Below are 27,960 nucleotides of genomic sequence, written 5' to 3'. Positions count from 1 at the left end.
TCATCTGCCTGTGCTCCCTGCGCCTAAGCACCTCACACTGAATACTCTAGCAGCACTGAATGACCTGGTCCCTGAAGATATCTATAACCTTTTGGTCTTGCTGTTCACTCTTGTCTAGAGTGCCACGCATCCCTGCTTTTCTACTTAGCAATTTTTGTTCAAAGAAACCATGCTTAGCAAATGCTTACTCATCCTTCAAAACCCAACACAGACATAATCTGCTCTGAGAAGCCACCCACTCTCACATCCTTGGGCAGAAGAAATCATTCCCCATCCATGCCACTGCACACAATACACATACTTCTCTCTCACTGTACGCAGCACCTGCTCCAGAGGGATCAGTCACCGTCTTTGAAGATTTAGGTCACCTGGGTCTGGAATGTGTAAATAATCTCATGTTTATTTCACTATCTGACATAAATGATATTCTTATAGACCCTACTTCCCCTATGTGGTAGATTAGGAGTTGTCTGAATTCTTAGAAATCTAGTATAGGTACTGGAACAAGACTGAAAACAATTCTTCAGTTTAGAGATTAAGAATTTTGGAGTTACATAGATCTGGGCTTAAATTCTAACTCTGCCACTTTCAGTCTTCGTGAACTTGAAATTAAAAAAAGAAAAAAAACCTCACTCTTCCCATGTATTCCTCTTTCTGAAATGGGAGTATCTTCCCTGTAGATGCTGTGAGGATATGTTTGATGAATTTATGAATATACTGGTCATGCAACATTTCAAAAGTTATAAATATTTAAGATTAAAACTAAACTAGTGAGCATGGATTGATTTTTCTTTCTTTCTTTTTTTTTCTTTCATTCGAGACAGGGTTTTGTTCTGTCGCTCAGGATGGAGTGCAGTGGCACAATCTTGGCTCACTGCTACCTCCGCCTCCTGGGTTCAAGCAATTTTTGTGCCTCAGCCTCCTGAGTAGCTGGGATTACAGGCACCCGTCACCATGCCTGGCTAATTTCTGTATTTTTAGCAGAGACGAGATATCACCATGTTGGCCAGACTGGTCTTGAACTCCTAGCCTCAGGTCATCAGCCCGCCTCGGCCTCTCAGTGTTGGGATTACAGGCGTGGGCCACCACATGCGGCTGATTAATTTTTCAAAACCTTACTTACATTTACTTGAAAGTAATGTTTTAACAGATGCCTTATATTTTTGTTTCTCTTTCGACTTTGGTTGATAGCTGCCCCATGTTTAAAATCTTTTTTTTTTTTTTTTTTCAGATGGAATCTCGCTCTGTCTCCCAGGCTGGAGTGCAGTGGCATCATCTCAGCTCACTGCAACCTCTACCTCCTGGGTTCAAGCGATTATTCCACACGATCCCAACTGTGACAAAGACTTAGCAGATGTGACTGAATTACCAAAGTCACCAACGTTGTGGTAATTTGTTACAGTAGTCATAGCAAACTAATATAAGCCTCCGTTAAATAAAATTTATAGGAGGTCATTGATTTGAACTGAGCTCCTGCATTAGGCTCAACAGACCAAACCAAAATGGAGTTACTCATGCTGAAGTTCACACCACCAAGCTAAAACTAAGTTGTTTATCTGACCTTCCAAGAAATCAGGAGAGGAATGGAGATAATAGCCGAATCCCCAAACAGGTCAATTTTAGCCGGCATGATAAGGCAGTACCTCCTGCTTTGAACTTTATAAGGAAAGTAACTTTGGAACAACCAATCTGCTTTTTGTTCTCTGATTCGGCTTTCTTCAGCCTTTTTTTGTCAATAAAACCAACCTCCTCTGCTCAGTTCATCACAACACTCAATTCTATTTTATAGGATGAGGTCTTACCTGATTCTAGAATTGCAAACAAAAGCCAATTAAGATCTTTAAAATAAATTTTTTGTGACTAGGTCATTTGATATCTTCTATTCACTTAAAACAATAGAAATTTATTTTCTCTCAGCTCTAGAGGCCAGAAATCAGGCCAAAATCAGTTTTAATGGGTAGAAATTAAGGTATTGAGAGGGATTCCATAGACTGTAAAGGAGAATAAGTTCGCGTTTGCCTCTTCCAGCTTCTGCATGCCTTGGCTTGTGGTCCCATGACTCCATCTCTGCCTCAGGAGTCACACTGCTCTCTGAAATCTCCCTCTGTCCACCTCCCCTTCTAAGGACACTTGTGACTGCATTTGCCACTGCCCTCCCCACCAAGATCAAGGAAAACCTCATCTCAAAGTCCTTAATTTAATCACATCTGCTAAGTCTTTGCCACAGAAAGTAGCCTTCACAGGTTCTGGGATCAGATTATCACTACACACCCTGAAGTGGGGGAATATTATTCAACTTTGTGGGGGTAGGGTATGTGTCATAAAACCAAAGAACAAAGTGTAAGGGCAACTCTCTATCTTATTCATATCTTTGGTATATCTGTAATATTTTTACAATAATTATTTCATACTTTTTAAGTATTAAAAACAAGAAAAAGAATAAAATGTAATATTCCTCCATAAACCCTAGACAACATACCCATAAGCCTTAAAAACCATGGCTAGGTTTCATGTTAATATCTAGATTTACAGCAGCAACTCTACTGAACATCATTGTTAAAATTTATAAACAGACCAACTCTTCAAATAAAAAAAAAAAATGCTTCCTTATTAACTCTTTATAAAGTGGAGAAAAGGCAGTAAAAATGACAATGTCTCTGACCAACCAGGAAACATAAACACTGATTAAGTCCCCCAACATTCCCATCCTTTGCTCTATAATTTCTACTTCTTATTAACCTTAGTAATCCATCTCCCAGATAAATTTGGCTGGCTAGATATTAACTACTGCACTTCTTCCTTTCCTGCCTCTGACAACCTGACCTCAAAGGAAAAATACGTTTTTGATATATACTTAAAAATCATACTTTCTTACTGACTTAAATGATAATTTCAGATATTTATTCTCAAGGAAAATGTATAGCTCCAAAAAAATTATGCATATATCTAAAACATACCTTTCTGACCAAAAAAAAAAAAAAAAAAAAAAATCATAGCTCATCTGGAATGGAAAATAACCCAAAGATGTGTGCTGGACAGCAGACAAGCTGTACACCAGACATCAAGAAGAATGGGAAAAGATCCCGACTCCTAAAATCCAGAACCTCTTTCACTGGAAATCACTCATGTTAAATGACAGCTAGGGGGAGAAGTTCCATTTGTATTAATAAGTCACAGGTCCTCTGTTCTGGATTTACAGTCTTTTACCTTTACAAAGTAGATTTCGGACTTACACTTTTACAAATGTCAGAAATAAAAATCTCTGAATATGTGTAGCATTTTACTAAGACATACCAGGGGACTTCAAAAACTTGTGGAAAAATGAAACTAAAAGATAAATATTATAAACTAATCCTTAACATAAACTCCATTAAGGTTAAAACACTTCTATAAATGAGAATACCAGCCATTTAGTCCATCCCTAAATAACTGAGAGTCCTAAGAATTTAACCATGTCAATGTAGTCTTTTTCACATTATTAACTGAATACAAATGGACATCCTTTAAAATCTTTAAAGATTTTTTAACATTAGGAAACAAGAAGTCAGAAGAAGCCAAATCAGGATGATGAGATGGATGCCTCATGACTTCCCACAAAAACTCTCACAAAATTCCTTTGTTTGATGAGAGGAATGAGCAAGAGCATTGCTGTGGTGGTGAACTCTGTGAAGATGATTTCCCAGACATTTCTACTAAAGCTTTGACTAACTTTCTCAAAACGTTCTCATAATAAGCAGATGTTATTGTTCCTTGGCCCCTGAGAAAGTCATAACAAGCAAAACGCTGTGAGCATCTTTCAAAATTGTTGCTGTGACCTTTGCTTGTGACCAGTTCACTTTTGCTTTGACTAAACCACTTCCACTTCTTGGTAGCCATTGCTTTGATTGTACTTTGTTTTCAGGACCATACTGGTAAAGCCATATTTCATCTTCTGTTACAATTCTTCAAAGAAATGCTTCAGGATCTTGATCCCACTTGTTTAAAATTTCCACTGGAAGCTCTGCTCTTCTTGAGCTAATCTGGGTGCAACAGTTTTGGCACTCACTGAGTGGAAAGTTTGCTCAACTAATTTTTCAGTCAGATTTGTCTATGCTGAACCAATCAAACTGTCTGTGGTGGAGGTTCCTATTTCTGCTGTTAACCGTCAGTCTTCAATTAGGGCATAAACAAGATTTTTTTTTTCCTTGAAAACTGATGTGGATGGTCTGCTGGTGCAAGCTTCATCTTCAACATTGTCTTGTCCCTTCCTAAAATGAGTTATCCATTTGTAAACTGCTGATTTCTTTGGAGTGTTGTCCCCATAAACTTTTTGTGAATCATCGATGATTTCACCATTCTTCCACCCAAGCTTCACCATAAATATGATGTTTATTCTTGCTTCAATTTTAGCAGAATTCATGTCGCTCTGATAGGAGTTCTTTTCAAACTGATGTCTTATCCTTCTTAGTGCCTCAAACTAGGTCCTGTTCAGACATGCTACAACACATTCACAAAAGTTGGTGTAAAAAAAATTTATGAAATCCATGCATAGTTTTAACACAATATCCATTTTCCATAAATTTTTGAAGTCCCCTCATATTTTTCACTATTTCTCTCTGAATTGCATATTTAATTTCTCATACTTTATTTTGAGATAAATATGGCTACTAAACTACCAAAATATCAATTCTATACTAAGCTTAATGGAAACTCGATCTATCTTCATTCTCAGGGACAATCATATTGATGTCAAATATTTGAGGCCAACATTCGATCTGCAGAGTACCCTGGGATCAAGAAACCGGCCCAACTCAGGCTCTTAAGTAGCTAAGAATAGGAGGTCTTGCCCCTAGATGTATTAATATTTGTATCCTCTCTTTTTGTAATAAACAAGGATTTAAGAACATGTACAGTCACTAGGTTACAGCAAAGAAAACTGCTATTTAAATTAGGTTTCAAATTTCACTGGAGTGCCAAAAAATGAAAGTTTAGTTGGAAACTGAATCCAACTATCAGTATTTCAAAATACAATTTAAGAAAAAGTCCCCTAAAGTAGGTGGGTGGGCCAGTGGAGCCGACAATAGGTATTCTACTTCCATGACTATGGTGTGTTTCAATGAAGAGGCAGAAGATTTAAATTCAAGTGAAAAGATACACTTTTTTTTTTTTTGAGACAAGAGTTTTTGCCCTATTGCCCAGGCTGGGGTGCAAATGGCATGATATCGGCTCACTGCAACCTCCGACTTCTGGGTTCAAGCGATTCTCCTCCTCAGCTTCCTGAGTAGCTGGGAGTACAGGCACCTGCCACTACGCACAGCCAATTTTTGTATTTTTTAGTAGAGACAGGGTTTCACCATGTTGGCCAGGCTGGTCTCGAACTCTTGACCTCAGGTGATCCACCTATCTTGGCCTCCCAAAGTGCTAGGATTACAGGCATGAGCCACCGCACCTGCCTACATAAACATTTATTGAATGCCTACTTTGTGACTAACACCATGCTAGGTTCTTTAACTTTAAGAGAATGAGTGGAAACTTGTGAGAATTATCAAAATCTTTACTCAGTTACTATTTTATTATGAATCTTTCATGTTGTATTCATTGCCTACACTCCTAGTGTAATGTACACTCCTAGTGGCTTTCAAAAATGCCATTTTAACTCACATATCTATGACACTCAACTTATCTACTAATTATACATTTTACATCTCATCACCCTGTAATTCTAAGATTACAAAATATAAGATAAAAAGCAAACTGACAATTTTTCCTTTATTTATCCAGATATTTTAATATAGAAATTCATAGTTAAAATTACTGAAATGCTTGCCAAATGTTTAATATTATGTATTACAGTTCTTCCTTTCAAAAGTAAACCATATGCCAGAAAAAATTAAGTTCCAGGGTGAGGTTCTGAATAAGATATTAAAGGGTAAGAAGTTCTGCTATGAACAGTCCTTTATGGTCTGTTATTCGCCAAACGTACTTGACCACAAAATCCATTTTCATCTACCACTACTTAGGATCTTTAAGCACTACTGAGATTCATCAAAATTAAGGAAATAAGTGTTCCTTAATGGGTAGATGTTAAGTTAAATGAGTAGATAAATTTAATGATTTGGAAATGAATAAGATATATAGGTATATGCTTAATATCTAGAAACCTGGCAAAGAGACCCTTGTCATCGGTGATTTTTCTTTCTGTATTCTTCTTACATTTTCCCAGTATTTCTCCACACATTTCTTTAACAGATCTTCTATTCATTATTTCTCTTCTATTGATCTATGAAGATTTATGATTAGAGTATCTGGGACTAAATAAGGAAGAGAAAATAGTATAAAATAATATAACAGTATAATCTTGCCATGAAAATTTTGTGACCATCCAGTCTGCAGTGAATATGGGAGAAAGAAGTTAAAACCACATCTGTCACCATTACATAATACACATGGAATATGTATTTCTGAGATTAGTTTCAAAGACTACAGAGGACTTTATAGATTTTATGCACTTGAGATATTTCAGTTAAAAAAATTTAATAGAATTTGGAAAAGCAATATTTGTTTGTTTTCTTCCCACAATGGCTATTAGTGAATGACTTATCCCCTCATGAATCTTTGTCACAGTCTGTGAAATAATTTTATTACTTCAGAAACTGTAAATGAACCACTTTATCGCCATGGTAAAGTATTATACTAAAAGTAGGTAGAAATAAATAAGGTAGGCATCATGTGCAAGGTCAAACAAGTGAGTCAGTATAAAGAAGTGGGAATAGATTTCTTGAGTCCTGTCACCCAGTCCTCATCTCTAAACGCTAACCCTCCCTTTTCATGAATATATAAGCTTAAGTATACACCCACCTCCTTCACAAGTGCCAATCCTGGAAAATGGCATAGTGGGGGAAGTTCACAAAATGAAGATATTTCAGGAAAGCCTCACATAATTGCCTGGCATTTGAAGGTACTAAGCTTTCAGTAGTCTCTTCCTATTGTTCCCACCCCCCACATCATTTTTCTAGACCTCTTTAAAGCACCTTATATGTCTCAAATTCTCTACCTGACATTTATGTGTACTAACAAACGTGATTTTCCCTGAAGGAAATAAATATGGTAATTTTATGCTTTTTCTTCAAATCTTCAAAAAATATAATGTTGTACCTTCAGCAGAGTAATGCTATTTTAATCTCCAGGAGAAGACTCTGAATATTTGGTTGCCAAGTTTACCGATTATAAATACATAATCAAAATTGTGTTCATCATGAAATAACAATGTATAGATTTTAAATATTATATAACATTATAAGAGCATAATATGGAGAAAATGCACAAAAATATCCCCCTTTAACTTCATGGTAAAACATGAACACTTCGGTTTTTTTAAAAATCACAAAACATTTAAATAAGATTATCTTCCTATTGATCACTCATTGATAATATGAGCTCAGAGAAAGTAACAGCCTAAACTGGCAAAACTATTATCATGCAACACTTATGTAGCTAATTCAATAAATTAAGATAGAATTCTAAATATGAATACAGAATAACTGTAACACCTTATATTTTACAAAATGTCAATTTCATTTCATTTTAGGATAGTGTAAATGATCAACTGTATTACAAAGCAAACTTTCATTTTTGAACCACCTTTTTAATAATATGTATACATATTACTGTAATACACCCTCTCATTTTCTTTAAAGAATTTTTGATCTTTCTTACCTATTACTTTGGTAGATACAGTATAGAAATGTGAAAGCAAAAACTGTAATTTCATTAAGATGTAAGAACAAAAATGCTAAACTGTCCAAAAAGACAAATCCTGAAGTATCTCGGCACATAATTCTGCCAGCATTATTCAGCACAAGTGAGCAAAGAAAATTTGTGGAGAACATGAGAAAGTATCATCATAGCAATTTATGAACTTGTCACCTCAGAAATGTACTGGAAATATTTCAGAAGAATAAGATTTAGACTGCAGAAACAATTTTCTCCCAATCTCAGCTAAGTTACTTGCTACATAAAGCTTCAGCACAGTACAAAAAAGCAGCAGATATAAGTAAAGACATAGACTAGCTAGGAATAACTGACCGATTAGAGCAAAATAGAAGAAAACAGCCAATTAACTCACCAAATAGCCTTTTGCTAAAAATCTGCGTTCTTTTCTTTGTCTCAGGCTTCTGGTTTCTAAAGACAAATTACATGCTTTCTGACAGAATGATGACAAAGGGGCACACCGTGATCTCTTTTCTGCTCTTTCCACTATAAGAAAACTGAACCACACCGCAGTCTCCAAGAGTAAGTACTTCATATGAGCATGCTCAGTATCTAATTTAAATGACTTGGTATTTCATCTCAGCATGTGATGACCTACTTCCAAATAAACTCAGAAAGCTGCAAATTTAATAAAGATCATTAACTGACAATACAGAACTACTAAATGATAACTGATTTGTTTTTAACCTCATAATTTTTGTGGTTCATTTAACTGGAAATGATTATTTCTACAAGTTTATTAAATAACAAGTCCTTAGGTTTCAATATAGAATTAACTATGTCAACATAAGAATCCCAAAATGTAAATAGGACCATTGATAAATTAAACAAACTATAAACTACCCTTATTTCACTTTTCAATCTCTTATTCTGTCCTCTTGCCTGTTCACCAAGTAAAACAATCTGAAAACTATGCAGTGGTATTTTAATTTCTCCTTTGGAAACATTAATAAAGACTAATAAACTGAAATGTTCAATGTATTTATTAAAATGTTTGCTATCTTCAAACTATGGTGATAGGATTTTTATCTGTTGTTTACATATTAAATAATTGAGTTATAAATTATACGTCACCCAAATACTGATAAACCTATAAAAAAGTCTTTAAAGAATGTTGTATTTTTGAGAAACAGTTTTACAAAAATACCACAAAAACCAACCAAATATTCTGTGTATGCATATTTATGCCATCAAATACATAATTCACCTAGTTTGTTAAGTAAATTGCTGCAAAGGCCATTAGTTTGGGATGATGAAAATATGGTCAAGAAGTTTTTTCCTCTGTTCCATTTTAATCTTCCTCCATAAATCTAGATCTAGTACAGCCCCACTAAAACCAGCTAGACAACTCTTTCACATCTACTTCCCACTTTCACCTTGGGTAGATGAGCAAAAATAGGAAGTGTCTGAACACTTGACATGCACCCCGCTCAGGATAGCAAGTCACTGACAGAATGGGGCTGACCCATCTTTAAATGGGCCCATATGCTAATCAGAGCTTTTCCCTTCTTCCCAAGCCTTCCTGGTCACCTCTTATTACTTCCCTATTGTAAATCACCCTTCTATATAAATGTCTCATTTTTGAGAACAGTAGCCTCACAGTCCTCTACCCTCCTGCCTCCTGACAGGTAGGGTGTGGGAAGGCAAGAAGACATAGGAGATAGGCATCCCATGGGAACAGCTAAGCTAAGGCCCTTCCTGAGACAAGGTTATAAAAGGTCGCAAAAATTAAAATGTGTCAATACGCATATGTTATGTGTCTCTAAGTACTGTATGTATGGGGGGGGGGTAGTTCTGTAGGAAGAATAAGTTACCTACAGTACTCAAAGAAAGCTCTATGATTCCTAAATGAGAAAGTGAAAACTCTTCACTAAAAAGAAACAAATAAAAAATCTAACTGTGATCTATAACTATTATTTGAGAACATGTTATATATGAGTTACGGTACACTGCAATGCACAATGGGAACAAAAATGAGTACAACTATCTCTGCTTTTAAAGAGTTCAACTAATAGGAATGACCAGGCAAGAGTACATATAACTAATCTAAGTATTACAGTAAAAGACAGTTGCTTTAGTGTCCTAGAGAACTTACAGGAAAGAGATGAAGCATTCTAAGGCAGGCAATTAGTAAGTTCTTTATGAGAGGGGCGAACTTTCTGAAATGCCTAGATGAATACTAAGGATCTAGACTAGACAGGAGAGAGAAAGAGGAGGAAACAGCCAGGTCAAGGCTGAGATGTGGCACAGTGGAGGACCTGGGAACTGGTGGTGTGGAGACTGGAGACCTTGTGGTACGGACGATGTGAATACTAGAAAGTGACGGCTGTCAACACTGGGAAGAAAGAAAGAGATAAAAACTAATTATTCTGAGATGGAATCTGGAAGCAGATGGCAAGAAGTGTTCTAGACCCTGGAAAATAGAAGAGTGAGGGAGTCAACTCTAAGAAACAGATAGACACAAAAACAGGTAAATGAAGACAGGTAAAGAGGCAGTAATTCCAGTCACACTGGCATAGTACTTACTCATTTCAAATTCACTGTATGAATTCCTCCATATCACTAAATTGCTCTCTAACATGCATTTCCTGTCTCCCATCCATCCAACTTCAGTGTTCTGATTTAAAATTGAGATCATCTTGTAATTACATATATCCCTTAAACCTGAGGCCTTCTTTTTTAAATCCTTATATATCACTTATTCTTTAACTTACTGATTTACCCTTTCTCTACCAGCAAAACCTGATATAATGTTTCCCAAATACTACCCCAGTAAGAATGAATGTTTAAAAACTCAACCAAAGATGTAACTTATTTCTATGACAACTGAGTATCCTCTGAAGACTTTATACAGTGTTAGTGCATTTGTCCCACTGCATGTACATACATGAGATGGGTGGATCTCGCTCATGACTTAAATGTATCTGCCTTCCATTTGATACCTAACCAAAGGGAGGGAATGGGAGGAGCAAGACTGGAAATGAATACATGAGCCTTGTACGGCAATTATCATTATCACATCGTTATCACCCAGAGACCACAGTTTGTTAGGGTTCACAATTGGTGTTTGTACATTCTATGGGCTGAGTCTTGCACTGCAATCTGTTGTTGTTTTGTTTACCATTAGGTTATAGCAGAATCATCTGCGAAGCTGGAGAACAAACACACACATGTACTTCCCAGGGTCCAGAAACCTTTCCACCTGACCCATCAGTGGAGCCAGTCTATAAAATCTCCCTAAAGTTTGAGTTTGCTCTGATTAAGAGCCACTCCTCTAGATGCTCACCAGTTCACAGCCTTTCAACTTATGAGTCTTGTTTTAAGGTGATGAATGACAGCACTTATAGAATGTCTCAAATATATGGCTTCATTTAATATTCACAAATCCTCATGTAATAGATTTTATTAATATTCTACCTGGTAAACAAATCTGGATACAGAGACTCAGAGGCTTATTCTGTGTCACACAGATACGTGAATAGAGTTGAAATTTGGACCCAGATTTTGGAATTTTTTTTGTGGTGATAGAAACCCATGGTCTAAATGTGATCTAAAAGGCAGTGAACTCAGGAGGCAAAACTACTGAAAATAATTTTCAATAGTAAAGAAATATGGAAAGAGGTAGGGGAAGAGTGGGGAGTAACTGTGAAGGGAATAATTAAGAATGAACAAAAAGTAATGAACCCGAGGCAAGTGGTACTAACTCAGCTTTTATTTAGTTTTATTGCAGTACAATTCACATTTCACTAAACCCACCTATGGTTGAGTGTACTGTTCAGTGACTTTTAGTGAATTTACAGAGTTGTGCAACTATTACCACATCCAGTTTTATAACATTTCTATCACCACAAAAAAATTCCCTCATGTCCCATTTACAATCAATCTCCACATCCACCACCAGCCCTAGGCAACCACTGATTTGTTTTGTCTCTATAATTTGCCTTTCTGGGAAATTCACAAAAATGGAATTATACAATGTGTAGTCTCTGTGTCTGGCTCCTTAGCATCAAGGTTTTAAAATTCGGTCATCGTATACCATTTATCAGTCAATTGTTTTTTTTTATTGCTGGGTAGTTTTACTGTATTGATAGCACATTTTGTCTATCCATTCACAGTAGTTGACAGACATTTGCACTGTTAGGCGATTATGAATAATGCTATCAACATTTTAGTACACATCTTTGTATGGACACGTTTTCATTCTTCTTAAGATACTTAAGTAGTAGAATTGCTTGGTCAACTTTACAATTATTTTTTTCCAGAGACTGCCAATCTCTTTCCAAAGTGGTTGTAACATTTTATATTTCTATTACCAGTGTAACAGAGTTTGAGTTTTTCCACATCCTCTGCAATACTTGATATTGACAGTCTTTCATTATAGCCATTCTAGTGGGTTCCTCAGTGTGGTTTTAATTTGCAGTATGCTAATGTTTAATGACGCTGAACATCTTTTCATGTGCTCACTGGCTATTTGAGTATATTCTCTTGTGAAATATATTTAAAATTTTCCCCCATTTAAAAAATTTAGCTGTTTGTCTTTTTATTATTGAGTTGTAAAAGTTCTTTATATATTCTGGCTATGAGTTATTTGACAAATATGTGATTTGCCTGTATGTTCTCCCAGTCTGTGACTTGTCTTTTCATTCTCTTCAGTGTCCTACATAGATAAAGCAAAATTTCTAAATTTTGATGAAGTCTAGTTTACCAATTTTTTCTTTTATAAATATTTAATTATATCTAAGAAATCTTTGCCAGACCCAATGTCACAACCTTTTTTCTAAAAGTTTTATACTTTTTGTTTTTACATTTAAATCAATAATCCACTTAATTTTTGTGCATGTGATTACAAGGGCCTAAGGTTTTTAAACATTTTTTATGCTTACATATAGCTATCTATCTAATTATCATAACATCATTTACTGAATCATTCATTCTCCCCCAATGAATTCCTTGGACACTTCTGTCAAAATTCCTTCCTTGGTTTTGGAAAGCAGAAATAGCAAGCAAGGAAAGGGTTAAGAAAAATGAATGAAGATACAGACAGATTTGGATTGAAGAGGAAGAAAAAAGCTAATGAAGTTCATGGCTGATAGTTTCTATTTTCTTCTCCAAGGTATGATCTGCGAGGAATGAGGAAAAGAGGACAGAGACAAGCATTCTGAGGTGAGTAATCAAAGATCTGGAACATTTGTTATGAGGAATAGGAAAGCTACTGGATAATGAAGACAATTAGTTTAGAATATGCTGTTTTGTCAACTAGTATTAGTCACCAAGAAGTGAAGCTAGTCATAGGCCTGCATACAGATACTGGAACTTCCATTAAATCTTCTATTCTCAGGAAGAATGAAAACGAAATCTATTCAGCTGGAAGGATAAAAGATTAAAAAAAATTTTTTTAATGTTTAAAATTTTTTTATTGGTACATAATATTTACGCATATTTAAGGGGGACAGGTGATACTTTTGTCGCCGCATGGAAACTATAATGATCAACTCAGGTTATTTGGGGGGATCCATCACCTCAAGTACTAATCATTTTTCTGTGTTGGGAACATTTTAGGTCCTCCCTTCTAGCTATTCTGAAATGCATTTAATACATTGTTGCTAACTATAGTCACCCTACTCTGCTATCTAACATTTGAGCTTCTTCCTTCCATCTAACTGTATGTTTGTACCCACTAACTAACCTTTCTTCAGCTCCCTTTCTCCCTATACTGTCATCATTCTACTGTCGACCTCCATGATATTCATTTTTTTAGCTTCCACTTAAGAATGCAAACATGTGCTATTTGTCTTTCCGTTCCTGGCTTATTTCACTTAATGACCTCCAGTTCCATCCATGTTGATGCAAATGACATGATTTCATTCTCTTTTAGTGACTCTTTTCAAAAAGTTTGAGATTTCACCTAACTTAGAGAATAAAATATAGAATCAGTTACACACAGCTTCAGAAAAAAAGCTCAGGTCTTAGAATGTGCCTTTCCTCCATGGTATCTGTGGTCATCAGGTTTAATGCTACTTTTTGCTGGGACTTGGTATCTCAACAAAGAGCATCTTGCAGTACAAATATTTACATCAGACTTTCTAAGTGTGGTTGGCTTCTGAGCAACTGCAAGCTCCTAAGATCACACTGTCATGTATTCATGAAACAACTCTGAATTTTAACCAACCACTGGGAAGAAAAACCAGTGGCAACAGGATCTTGAAAATGAGAAATAAACCACAAGTTAGAAACAGATACTGCTATCACTGCCACCACTTCGTTCTTTGGGACAAACCAATGACACTTTTCAGTACAACACACTGACAGTCATGAAGTACTGACACTAGATGTTGCTGATAAAATATTTTAATTTATATTTTATTGCTTTCTCGCCCAGATATATCTACAGAAGGCATTTTTCCAAAAAAGAAAAAAAGCATTTTGAATTTTAAATATTCAATCGTTAGGAAGATCTCTACAAAATCAGGAGCAAACATTTGCAAGAGTCTTGGGCAGAGGTGTAAGTTTTACATAATAATTTGTTACTGTCTTACAAAAAAGAATTGTAAATTTTAAATCATATTTCCATAAAATAAATGTAATGACCCAGTGACTTTTACTGCAGTGATAAATCCTTAGCACCTACTTAGCATGTGGCAAGATAATGAATAGATCTAATTAAACATTATTTTGGCATTCAAGCTGTCTTTTGCTATAGACAATGTTTAGACTATAAGAAAATCTGTCATGTCTTGCTACAAAAACAAAAAAAAAAGCCATACATGAAATAATTTTGCTGCTGAATAATGGTCTTATAGAAAAATTTTTAAAAATATTCACTACATAAATAAAAAAATGGGGATGGCGTATAACTATTCCTGCATTCTGCTAAAAGATAGAAAAATAAATATTTCTTAGTGTTCCCTTCCCCAAAATCAAAACTCATTTTTTTCCAACTCTGCCTAAGGATATTGTTAATCAGATAGTTAATAACTTAAGTATTACAAAATTTGTAATTAAAAAAAATCTGCTCCCTTTGTTCATTCACACAATCATTCATTCCACAAATATCTACTAAGCATTAACTATGAACCAGACACTGTTCTACGTATTACACACAACAGCAGTAAAAAGGTCTATGCTCTCATGGAGCATACATTCTCAGGGGGGGATGAAACTCAATAAACAAAGACTACATGAGATAGTGGAAAAGGGTTATGCAAAGAACTAAGACAGGTTCAATGACTCAGTGAATGGATTGTCAGGAAAAGCCCCGAGGGAGCAACAGTTAAGCACTGACTTAATGTCACAAAAAGGGGAAAAGAAATCCGGACAGAGAGAGTGGACGGTTAGTTTAAAGGCTCTAAGCCTGGCATATTTGAAAGAGATGAAAGAAGGCCTCTGTGACTACAGTATGGTAGGATGAGAGGAAAACAGTTGTAGAAGTAGAAAAGTCAACTAGGGTTAGATTTATAAGTCAGATAATGAACTTTGGATTTTATTCTAAGTGCTATGGAAAGCCACTGGAAGACACTGACAGGATCTGAATTACATTTTTATACTTTAAGAAAATGAATCTAGCCAGTGTGGAGAATGGATTGTAAAGGGTCAAGGGTGGACAAGCAGGAGAAAAGCAAAGAGGCTGCCACAGTTGTCTGAGTGAAAGATGATGGTGGCAAAGACGGGAGGTGTGGCAGAGATGGAGAGAAGTGAGCAGATTGAGGATACGTTCTGGAGGGGAGGAAGTGTCAACGGGGCTCACTGATGATAGACTGGAGGGGAGGTGGGGTATTGTTAAGTGAAGGAAAGAGAAAAACTGAGGATGACTGCAAAGGCAGCAAAGTTGTTTTTTCTGACTGTATATATTAGACACTATATGAAAAGTCAGTGAATGTGGAGATGAAGTGGAGAAAAAGGTGGAGATGAAGATTTATGGCTGACTGGCATACGGTGTACAAAGAGCCTTGGAAGTGAATGAGGCGACTTACACACACACACACACACACACCAGATAGACTCTGTGACTTCAACAATGCCAGCTGTGTGCCTAGTCCTATGCTCGGTATATCTGTGGGAAAAACAGATCTTTGTCTTCAGGGAGCTTCTAGCAGAGAAGACAAGTGCAAACAAAATAAATAATGTAGTACATTAGAAGGTGGTAAGTGCTATGAAAGAAAAACTAGAGTGTGGCTCAGGAGTGTGGCTAGGGTAGTGAAATTAAACAGGGGTCAGGATAAGCATCATTCAAAAGGTGAGACATGAGCAAAAAGGGAACAAAAAGACAGGCAGAGGAAAAGGTCAGTGTTAAGACCCTGAGGTAGGAATACATAACATCTTCCAAAATAAGTATTGCCGACATATTTGAAAAATAGCCAGAACAGTATGGGAGACTGGTCTGAATGGGAGATCAGTAGGATCGGAGCAGTGAGAAAAGGGCCAGAAAAGGAATGGTCATGAAAGCAGCATGAAACCCAGAAGGGTATGATGTCATAGAAGTCAGGAGAAAAGGGTGTTAAGGTCCAACGATGCTGAATGCTGCCAAAAAGTAAAGTAAGATCTGAACAGAGAGGTCCCCAGTGTTGGAAGTGCAGTGTGGAGTCAGTGGGGAAGAGAGCTAACTCTACAGAACGGCAGAGAAGGAGGGACAGCTGGCAGGAGGTATATTCACTTCTAAACATAATAGGACAGATTGGCTCTTGGGATTTAAGTAAATTATTACTCTACCACAGCCAGTGAACAAGGATTTGAAAGTTTTAATTATGTCAACATGGTCAATCAGTGCTGGAATCCAAAAAAACTCATTTTATTTTCTCATTCAATTACAAACTATGAAAAAAAAATCACTTCTCTAAGCTATTTCTCTAAAAATAAACAGAGAAAACAAGTTAAAAACTCATAAGCCAGAGTAGCAGCTTTGGCAGCAACACGATAGCAGCCACCATTTGTTGAGACCCACTCTGGGTGTTGTGGATACGTTAATCGTCTTTTGTTTGTACAGGAATATTGTCACAGAGGTTTTACTATTCATACTGTGTATGAGCAAAGGTAAAACAGGGTTTCACTGCTAGGAAATGGCAGGATGGGATTAGAAGGAGCTTATGCTTTTCCACTTTGCCACAGTATCCCTCTTTTATTCACACCTGCTTAGAATAAGAGATCACATAGGGGTAGGTTTTCTTCTTGCTTTGTAAGAGACATTCTTGCTAGCTAGATATGGTATTTTTTATTCTTTATGACATCAGGAATTATGTTAGTTACCTTAATGCTCTATCGGAAAAATTACAAATTACTTGTTGACAGTTTGTGGTTCAAATTTTTTCACTATATGCATTTAACATATACAAGATTTTACAGTCTAAACACCTATGAAAAATCTACTATTAAATTGTCTTTACATGTTAATTGAAAACATTTGATTGAAATAGTTAATCCTTAATCAGTACTGACATATAAAATATAATCTCTGTTGACAACTGAGAAAGGAAGATGACAGATTTTTCAAAAAGTTTAGAAAAGACTCACAAGATCTCAAGTTGTAGAAACAAAATACTCTTCAAGAAATCACTCAATAAAATACTGTTCAATGTCACAGAAAAAAACATAACTACTGCTTTTTGAAAACTGAAACTAGATAGATACACTTCAATCATCTCAATTAGTGTAGGTAAGGCAAACACCAGATGCTCATTAAGCAAAGTTATATAAATAGCAACAAAGAGAGAGAAAGATGCCAAAGTAAACAGAATAATCAATAGAGAATGGCTTCACAAATTAAAGTTCATCTGTAGTATGGAACACATCATGCAGCTGTCAAAAATACACATACACACATACATATATATACACACACATGCACACATATACATAGATATATACCTAAAAGGCAGGTAACACAACAGTATATGTTAATAGCCTAGATAAAGGCTACTTTTTTTTTTTTTTTTTTTTGGAGACAGGGTCCCTCTCTCACCCAGGCTGGAGTGCAATGGTGCAATCTTGGCACACTGCTGCAGCCTCCACCTCCTGGGCTCAATCAATCTTCCCACCTCAGCTCCCAGAGTAGCTGAGACTACAGGTGTGTGCCACCACGCCCAGCTAAATTTTTGTATTTTTTTTGTAGAGACAGGGTCTCGCCATGTTGCCCAGGCTGGTCTCGAACTCTGGACTCAAGTGATCCGCCTGCCTTGGCCTTCCAAAGTGCTAGGATTACAGGAATGAGCTATCACTCACCCAGTCTCCTTACTTTATATCCTTTTGTGCTATATGAATTGTTCTGATAAGCATGTATTAGTTATGTAGTTAACAATTAAAAAGAAAGAAAAGAAATGGGGGAAAAAGAGGTTGTGGGAGGAAGGGAAAGGAAATAAAAAGGGAAACAACAGGAGCCAGGAATAAGATGACAGGTATACATGCTAGCAGTGCGGTATGGAGAGATCTGGAGTGTGATGGTTCAGGTTCAAGTCCTAGTCCTGTTACTAACCTTGCGCAAGTTAAACTCCAAGGTTCAGAGGTTTCGTTTATTTAATAGTCTTACTACAGTAAGACTGTTTCTCACCCTACAGAATTATTGTGAACATCACCACGAGAAAATTTTTGAAATGTGACAAATACAGTGTCTTTTACAGTATAAATACCCAATAAATGGTAGCTATTTTATGTTTTGAAATTAAAATGCTAAAGAAAACAGCTTTACCTGTAAATCATTTGCTTTCTATAATCGTAAAGTATATTTGATATAAACCCTTTTCATCAGTTTTAAAAAGTAGGTAGTAATATGATCACAAAGCCAGTTCAGTAGAATATATGCTGGTGGTACTACTAGAAATGTATTTCATCTGAGATTTCCAATTCCAGCTTTACAAGTCCCTATAGCACTTGTCCTTGTTCATACAACTCTGAATCCGAAAATCTGTGCCTCTGATCCAGAGATTTCAGTATTCAATTTGTCTGTATAATAAAACTGGTAAATACCTGTACCTCCTGAAGTCACTCTGCAGTAGATAGGTAAAAGGGGGATATTAAGGAGGGGCACATTCTCTAGACTATTCTTTCATATTTAAAAAAATCAGTTGGTAGGGATGTAAATTTGTACAACCTCTATGGAAATCAGTATGAAGATTTCTCAATGAACCAGAAATAGAACTACCAGGCAATCTAGCAATCCCACTACTGGGTATCTATCCAAAGGAAAAGAATTCATTATATAAAGAAGATACATGCATTTGTATGTTTATTGTAGCACCATTCACAATAGCAAAGATACGGAATCAATCTAACTATCCATCAATGGAGAACTGAATAGTTAATGTGCATATACACAATGGAATACTATTCGGTCATGAAAAAGAATAAAATCATGTATTCTGCAGCAACATGGATGGAACTGGAGGCCATTATCTTAAGTGAAACAACTCAGACACAGAAAAGACAAATACTGCAGTTCTCACTTACAAGTGGGAGCTAACTAATGTGTACACATGGAAGCAGAGTATGGAATGAAGGACAATGGCGACTGACACGGTTTGGATATTTGTTCTACCCCAGTCTCATGCTGAAATGTAATCCCCAAGGTTGGAGGTGAAGCCTGGTGGGAGGCGTTTGGATCATGGCGGTGGATCCCTCATGGCTTGGTGCTGTAGTAGCAACAGTGAGTTCTCATGAGATCTGGTTGTTAAAAGTGTGAGGCACCTCTCTTCCTGCCATTCTTTTAAAGCTCCTGCTCTGGCTCTGCAACATGCCTGCTCCCGCTTTGCTTTCCGCCATGAGTAAAAGCTCTGTGAGGCCTACCCAGAAGCAGAGTAAATGCCAGCACCATGCTTGGACAGCCTTGCAGAACCATGAGCCAATTAAACTTCTTTTCTTTATGAATTATCCAGCCTCAGATATTTCTTTATAGCAATGCAAGAATGGTCTAATACAGGGCCTCGGATGGATGGGAGGGTAGGAGGAGGGTGGATAACGGGAGGCTGCTTGGTAGGTACAATGTGCTGGGAGGCTGTCTGGTGGGTACAATGTGCGTTGCTCCAGTGATAGATGCACGCTGAAGGCCCTGATTTTACCACAGTGCAATACATATCAATGTAGTAAAACTGCACTTGTACCCTATGATTACATACAAATTTAAAAAATCAAAACTCTAAATCAGAATAAATGTCCAAGTATAAAATTCATACCTAACTTTCCATTTGAAAGTAAGAAATTGATTAAAAAGTTAAACTGCCTTCTCACAGCAACCTAATTTAATCAACATTATTTGCTTTTAAAATCTTGGCTTCATGTGTTCCCAACATGGGGAATTACCTTAATAAGCATAAAGTATCTTAATAAACAAAGTCTTACCTAATGAAGCATCATTCTTGTGAATCTTACTATAATATACCCCCTTCTAAGTATTAAGACTTTCCTTCTTTAAAAATCAAAACCACATTAATATTGTACCCTCTTATGTTTAAAGTTGACTTACACGCTACTGTCCTTGGATTTATGCACCTCATAAACACTCCAAAACCTAATCTACAATTTAAAAGTCTAATATCTGAAACAGGGGTCAACAAATTTATTCTGTACAGGACCAGATAGTAAATATTTCAGGCCTTGTGGACTGAACAGTCTGTCAAAACTATCAACTTTGCTACAGTGAGAAAGTCGCCACAGACATTACATAAACAAACGAGTATGGCTACATTCCAACAAAGCTTTATTTACAAAAACAGGCAGCAGGCTGGATTTGGTCCACAAGCCACAGTTACTGACCCCTAATCTAAAGTATTAGTTAAGTAGAATCTCTATGATAGTCTTATCACTCCTTAAAAGTTTAGTACCACAAGACTCTGACCAATTATTTACTAGATCATTTCACTTATTAATGATTAGTATTACTAATTTTGTAAGAATAAATTCTTTTCTTTCTTTCTTTCTTTCTTTTTTTTTTTTTTGAGACACAGGGTCTGACTCTGTGGCCCATGCTGCAGTACAGAGGTGCCATCTGGGCTCAATGCAACCCCTTCCACCTCCCAGGTTTAAGCAATTCTCCTGCCTCGGCCTCCTGAGTGGCTGGGACTACAGGCACATGCCACCACACCCGGCTAAATTTTTTTTGTATTTTGAGTAGAGACAGGGTTTCAACTATGTTGGCCAGGCTGGTCTTGAACTCCTGATCTCAAGTGATCTGCCTGCCTCGGCCTCCCAAAGTGCTGGGATTACAGGTGTGAGCCACTGTGCCAGGCCAAGAGTAAATTATTTTTTCTATTCTTATAATTTCATTAGGGTTCTCGTTAATATTTAATTTTTCATAATTCCACATTTCATTAACTAAAGTGAACTTAATCAGTCTTTCCTCATGAATCTCATTTTCTAAAATTTGTCCTTTTTACACCTTTGACTTCTCTCCAAGTTTCCTATGAAAAGTAGAAATGTCAGCACTTCTCGGTAATTATCTGCTTTTATAAAATTCAAAAGTAAAGCAAGCATTTACATGTTTACTTTTTCCTTCATTAAAATTAAAAATAAAAATACTAAAATTTTTTTTTTAATTCAAGTCAACTGTTAATAAAGATATCCTTTTAAAGTATGGTAGCTAGCCTCTAAGATGACCCTCAATGATCCCCAACCTATACATGGACGATACAAGGGTATGCACACCCTTGTATAGTCCCCTCCTGCAATGAATCAAGACTGGCCTTTTTCACCAATAAAATATGACAAAAGTGACACCCAAAGCTAAGTCATAATGGCAGTGCAGCTTCTGCCTTGCTCTCTTGGGCTTGGTCACTATGGACAAAGCCAACCACCATGTCATGGGTCACGCAGCCTTGTGCAGAAAAACCAACTACCCACCCTCAACTTGCCAGACACGTGATCCTCCAGCATGAGCTTTCAAGCTTCCAGAGACTAGAGCCTTAGGCTCATAAGGCTCATACAACCTCGTAAGAGAACCTGAGCCAGATCCTCCAGCATGAGCTTTCAAGCTTGCAGAGACTAAAGCGTTAGGCTCATAAGGTTCATACAATCTCATAAAAGAATCTGAGCCAGAACTACCTAACCAAGCAGCTTGAGAATTCCTGACTCACAGGAACAGGGAATGTTAATAAATGATTATAGCATTATGTTTGGAGGTAATCTGAGAAAACAGTTGATATTCCTGTATCTAATTAGGTTACAACGTATCTTATTTTGTATAGCTGAATATTTTGGTTCTTGGCAGCAGCAGTTGAAAAACAATCATCTATATTGCAATAAGATGAGTTTAGGGGACAAGACTGACAACAACCACCACCAATTAGGCTGCATGGTAGTGATGGATGCTAGGCTGTTCATTCAACAACACTCAACATTAACTCAAAGCATTCAGTGCAGGAAGCTGTGTGCCAGGCTATTAAAGTATCACAGTTTGATTTCTACATACTGGTCTATGACCCACAGTTATATGCAAGAAACAATCCCTACTTCACTCCCATTCTTGCCCATGTAAATCTCACTGTTTCACAGGGCACTGTGTTTTTAAATCTTGGTCTGACCCATTAGTGGATAATGATGTTTGCTACCAGTACTTTAAAATAACAAAACAGAAGAGAAGGTATAGGTGGCAAAGAGAAGAAAGTATTTTCATTTTAGTATTATATAAAGTGGATAGTGGATCATCCAATAATATTTATTTCTTATTGTGGGTAATGGTCAAAAAAAATTAAAATAAATGACATAAAATGCCAAATATGTTTGTATCATAGGAAACTAATTAGTCACCACACTCATCCAGTTAGCCGCCAGCTCATTTTCCTTTTCCAACTTCTCTTTTGCCTGCCCTTTAAATAGCTGGGCTTCACTGCTCATTTTGTTTTCACACTGATATTTTTAAATTCCTGTGAAAACTGGCTCTGGCTCAGTTGCTTTTTTCCTAATCTCAGATCTGCTTATCTTGAGAGGGTTGAGAATAGGAAAGTCTCTTCTCCTTTGGGACATTCCATTTAAAACACACCTAATGGTTGTCTCACAAGAGTAAGGCAAGTAATAAAAGGAAGATCAGATAGGGAACTTTCAATAACACTGAGATAACTGAAATTTCTGGCTAAATGAATCATCTTCAGTTCTCCAACATGCTAGAAATAATTAGATATGCTGGGCTTTCAAGGTTAATTTTTAACTCTAGAATGTCCAAGCAATAATTGTATTTCCTACTAAGACTTTTAGATTATTATCATCCATGTGCAGCACGTAAAGCTCTCTGATTTCGTGACGAGCGCCACAGATGTAGTACACATCTTGAATGCAGTAAGTTATCTCCCAGCTTTCTCTCCTGCAGCACGTGGCACAGTGCTTTGCGTTAACCTGAATAAATGAGTATCTTTTAAAAAAATTATTTGGGGAATTGAAAGACCAAAAAAGGAAATATTTATCCAACTGATAATTCATTTACTTATTTGCAATGCTTCAAGAGAAAGGCATTATTATCCATAAGGAAGTTTTCCTAGCTTTAAACCAGTATTTCTATCACTGAAAACATAATTACCAGTAAATATAACAATATATTTCCTAAAACTTTTTAACAAGATGAAGGAGGATTTCAAGATTGGGTTTTTTCTATCAAAAGGTGAAGTGAAGCTGACACTAAAAGTAAGACTTCAAAGAGTAAGACTCAGCTGAATAATAACTTTCAAAATATATGACACAAGGAGGAAATGAAGATGCAACATGTTGTAAGCAGATTTTAACAATTAATAAAGAAACAGATTAATGTCTTTGGAAAAGCGTAGAAAAGCAAGTAACCAAATTCCACTAGAATGAGATCAAGAATAGAAAGGGGGGGCATTAAATCACAAAAGCTCTAATGAAAGGAAAATTCTGCCTGCTGTCAAAAGAGCCTTTTCCTAAGCAACATTCCCATTTTTATTAACTTTCAGAAAGGAGTTATTTATGTCAATAAAATTTTAGCAGTTATGTCACCTAGTCCTATCACTGGTCTACACAAGACTCGAGAGCAGTCTGTTTAATGGTCTGAATAGCATGAATATGTTGATAAGTGTCAAATTGATTTTCCTAACCCATTCCTGAGTTCCAGACTGGTATACCAAACTTCCTGCCTGAAATTTCCACTGGTTTTCCCACAACCATCTCAAACTTAACCTACCAAAACCGAATCTCTTGTTGATCTCCAACCTTCAATACACAACTCCTCCCTGACCCCTTGCCCTTTCCCCCAAAAGAACATTTTTTCCTATTTCTAAGCATCAAATCAGCTGCAACAATTCAGGGACAGTGCCTGTTTTATTCATCACTGTGACCCCAAAAGCTACCAGAGGTCTTGGTGCATAATAAAAACTCAATAAACATTGGTCATTGAAAGGCTTTCTTTTACATTTAATCCCGTTTACCGTTAAGTATATATAATGCCTTTATACATAAATTATAAATGCAAACAATGACAAGGTAAAATAAAAAATGAATTTAATTTGAAAAAGGAATATAATCTAAATCAACATAATATGTATTATAAATCTGTTCTTTTGTCTTTAGGGATTACAAGTTTATTAATACAGTACTTTCATAAGTTGAATCTGCAAAATAAGACCTTAAAGGTAAACAAGCATCATGGTCTGATACAGTTATTCCATTGAAATATTTACTCTAAGTTGGCCATTGCCAGAAGCATCAATAAAATTTCAGAACTGGGAACATCATTTCTAATCTAATATGACTGAAATCTTTACATGAAAGACAGATTAATGAAATTTTAATATTTTAAATTGTTCTTATCTTCCTGTATTTTTCTTTCTCATACATTCATTATACTAGAAGTATAATTTGTCTTTTCAAAGTAAAAATAACATGCTGACCTCAGATTTTATTTATGAAAAAAATGTATTAAGATAGGATGAAAGAAAGAGGAGGGAAATAACAATTTTGGGGGAAGATAAGAGCAGAGAGGATTGGTAATTTTAAATTGCCTTTGTAATTCTACTTCAAAGTCCTTATGTCCTTAATATTAAAGTAAAATTCTAGTCTGGACACTTCTTTACTCTTGACTCTATTTGTACCTGCTCTTGACAACCTAGTAATGTTCAAACCTGCATATGTGTGAAGTGGCCACACTTTGCTTACCACCCAATCAACTTCAATTTTTTTCTATTTTTCATAATGACCTTGATGAGAATGGCAATGTTCCAACAGGCGGCAGACCAAAAATGGTTTTCATTGCTTGAAGAAAAAAACACAAATATAAGTAATTTCTTAAAGAATCTTACAAACAAGTAGTTGTTTCTGTGAAGCTTGGTCAGCCACCACTTACCAAGCACTTTATCTGAAGAAATGTTTCTCACCCAACTGGGAAAGAAACCTAAATTGAAACAGATCACATTAAAAAAAAAATTAAAATGGTCTAGTTTCATTTTCATAAAAATACGTTCCTGTATGTTACCTTTATGGGTTCTACACCTCAATAAGGTAGAAACACTCATTCATCTCCATTACCATTCTTTTCCTACTTCTCTAAGTGTTCCATTTAAAAGCATCAGACAGGAACACTGAGGACTTATCTATATTCTAGTCCCCTTCTACACTAAAAAGATCTGACTTTTATATCCAGTAGGATATTGCAGAACTGGCAAAACGACCTCTGAGCTAGGTCACTGAAGCCCTTTGGCTTCTCTTTGCTTTTTCTTGGGTCACTCACTAGGGGTAAAGCCAAGCACCATGACTGAAGAACTGAAGCCACCTGCCAATAACCTGGATCAACCTGGAAACGGTTCCTCTAGCCCCAGACAACCCTGCATCTCAACTGTAATTAAGACCAACATCTTAACTATAATCTCCCAAGAGAACCTGAGCCAGAACCACCCAGCTAAGTCACTTCCATAATTCCTGACTCACAGAAACTGAGATATTAAATACTTACTGTTGACTAAGACACAATATTTCCTCAGTTTTCATTCATCATGTGTATTACCAATTTGAAGTTCAGTGTATCTAGAAATTTTAGATTTAGATAGGAAAATACTTTGCAATCCAAACCTGGAGTGCAAAAAGTCAGATCTAGACACAGCAGAAGTGGGCTTTTGGAACTCCATTTATAAGACCTCACATATGTTAACTTGCTTCTAATGGCCAGAATGCTACTAGACAAGGCACTTTAGAGTGCTGATAAAGACAGTCATACAGAAGATGCTCATTACATGCTTGATAAATCAGTGAACCAATAAATGTAGTTGGAATAAAAGAAACTATAATGCCATGGGTGGTTAGAGTCAGAGTACACACATCTTTGTAATTACTTATTTACAACATCTCTTTCAACCACCAGAGGGCAGAAACAGCATATTGTTATTCCTTGACCTTCTGATTTAACAAAGCATTTAGAAGGAATAAAATATAAATTCTGCACAAAAAGAGAGAGAGAGAAAGGCATCCTTCTTAATAAATAGGAACATATTAAATTCTGCACACAATGCCCAAAAACGCTTATAGATGAAAGCTCAGTTAGAATATAGGACTTCAAGGGATAGACAAAAATCATAAATGGTATTCTAAAAAAGGAAGAAAGCAAAAAACAAGAGGCTGAGAGCTTTGGGTCAGTTTCAAAAAAACATGACTAGAGGGAATGTAGACTGACCTCAATTTAAATCCAAACTTTTTACTCTTACTCCATTTCTTCTAGTTACTAATTAGAAAGCAGTTGGTATTATGCTATAGAAAAAAGTAAATTTGGTCTACTAAATTCAAGCTCATTTTCAGCTATTCACATGTTATCACAATCCAACTTTCTTGTTTTACTTCATCAAAACGAACATCACTGTGAACCTGCCAGGAGCTACCATCTACTGCTAAGTGCAGTGCCCAGAAAGAAATAATCACCCTCACTGTGGCCAACCTAACTTAGACCTATTATCTGACTGCAGATGTGACAATGCCCTTTGATATTATATATCAAGTACTTCCCAACTGCTCTGTTATTTTTAATGGTACCGCCCAGCAAAGTTTATTGAATTATATTTCTATATATCGTCATTTTCTACTGAATTGAAAGCTTACTCCTAACAAAATTAGCACAGCCACCATTGTCTTTTTCCTTCAAGTTACCTAACTAAGCTAGAGCCAGGGACAACTAGCCTTATATTAGTATTTTATGGGACCTCTGGCAAATTATGTTGTATGTATGGGTTTATGGTCTGAGTCCTAAGATACATATGCAGTTGGCAAGTATATTTATAAGCCTAGAGAGACAGATAACAAATGAAATGCAATCCAATTATTTCACAAAGGATATTCTTATGAAAGACACTGAAGATAAATGTGTTAATTCTTGATTAATCTAAAAGGCATTAATAAAAATATCCCATCCCCTCAACTACAATAAATAACAAGATTTTATATGTATGTGTGTGTATTAACTAATGGCTATCCTTGGAACAACTTGATCTTTATTACTTTTTGGTTCATTGGGCCCCTACAGATATAGAGACTCCCAAATCATTTGCATTCTTTAAGATATGTTAAGTACACAGGCATTCTTCAGGGAAATGGGACTCTTCCAGCCTCAATCAATTTGTATCAGAAAATCCAATACAAATTAGCTTAAGCAAAAGGAGGGAATGTATTGGTTCAATTAATTTAAAAATTCAGGAGTAGATTCAGAAACGGTTAGACCCAGAGACTCAACTAATACGATCAAGTGTGTATCTATCTGTCTCTGTTCTTTACCTCCTACCCTTCTCCCTCCTCCTCCCAGGCCATCCCTACCCCACCTCTCTCTGTCTTTCTCTCTGTTATTGCCCCATGAGGACAGCTTTAGGCTGACATCTTTACAGCTTCAAATCCAGCATAAGACATTCTCAATCTCCAAAGCTTAAGGAAAGTCCCAGGATCTAGTCTTACTGGTCCAGCTTACATAATGTGCACACGCCTGGTCAATGACTAGGATCAGGAGGCATGGAACAAATACTGACCAGACCTGAGTATAATAACAAGTACTGGATAAGGAGTTTTTCTCCAAGGTAAATGTAGAGTTAGATTCTCAGAAGAAACAGAAGATGGACAGGGCACAAAAGAAATGTATGCCATCTCTGTATCACAGTTTCAAAGAGGTCCATGAATCTCCTCTCCAAAGTTAAGAACCAATGTTAAAAATTTCACAGTTTCAAAGAGGTCCATGAATCTCCTCTCCAAAGTGAAGAACCAATGTTAAAAAAAAAAAAAAAAAAAAAAGTATAAAGAAGAATAAGTACATTTCTAAAATGTCGA

General features: G+C 36.3%; 1 protein-coding gene across 7 annotated transcripts in view; it reads right to left on the bottom strand.

The window, feature by feature from the left end:
- The window catches only part of PLEKHA5 (pleckstrin homology domain containing A5), a 250,338-nt gene that overhangs the window by 162,033 nt on the left and 60,345 nt on the right, over positions 1-27,960 (bottom strand). The window contains exon 1 of one of the 7 annotated variants that reach the window (XM_025401934.1): positions 8,105-8,223. The exons of 4 other annotated variants lie outside the window; for them this stretch is intronic. Coding sequence is in view for 2 of the 3 variants with exons in the window: in XM_025401935.1 (XP_025257720.1) it covers positions 6,260-6,290 (31 nt within the window). In the remaining variant the exon portion in view is untranslated. Of the gene's footprint in view, positions 1-5,740; positions 6,291-8,104; positions 8,224-11,443; positions 13,114-27,960 lie in introns of those variants that run through there. 2 more of the 7 variants (XM_025401935.1, XM_025401936.1) reach the window with 2 other exon arrangements.

Source organism: Theropithecus gelada, chromosome 11, assembly GCF_003255815.1.
Source record: "Theropithecus gelada isolate Dixy chromosome 11, Tgel_1.0, whole genome shotgun sequence".
NCBI classification, from domain to species: domain Eukaryota; kingdom Metazoa; phylum Chordata; class Mammalia; order Primates; family Cercopithecidae; genus Theropithecus; species Theropithecus gelada.
This window is presented reverse-complemented; position numbering and strand designations above follow the sequence as displayed.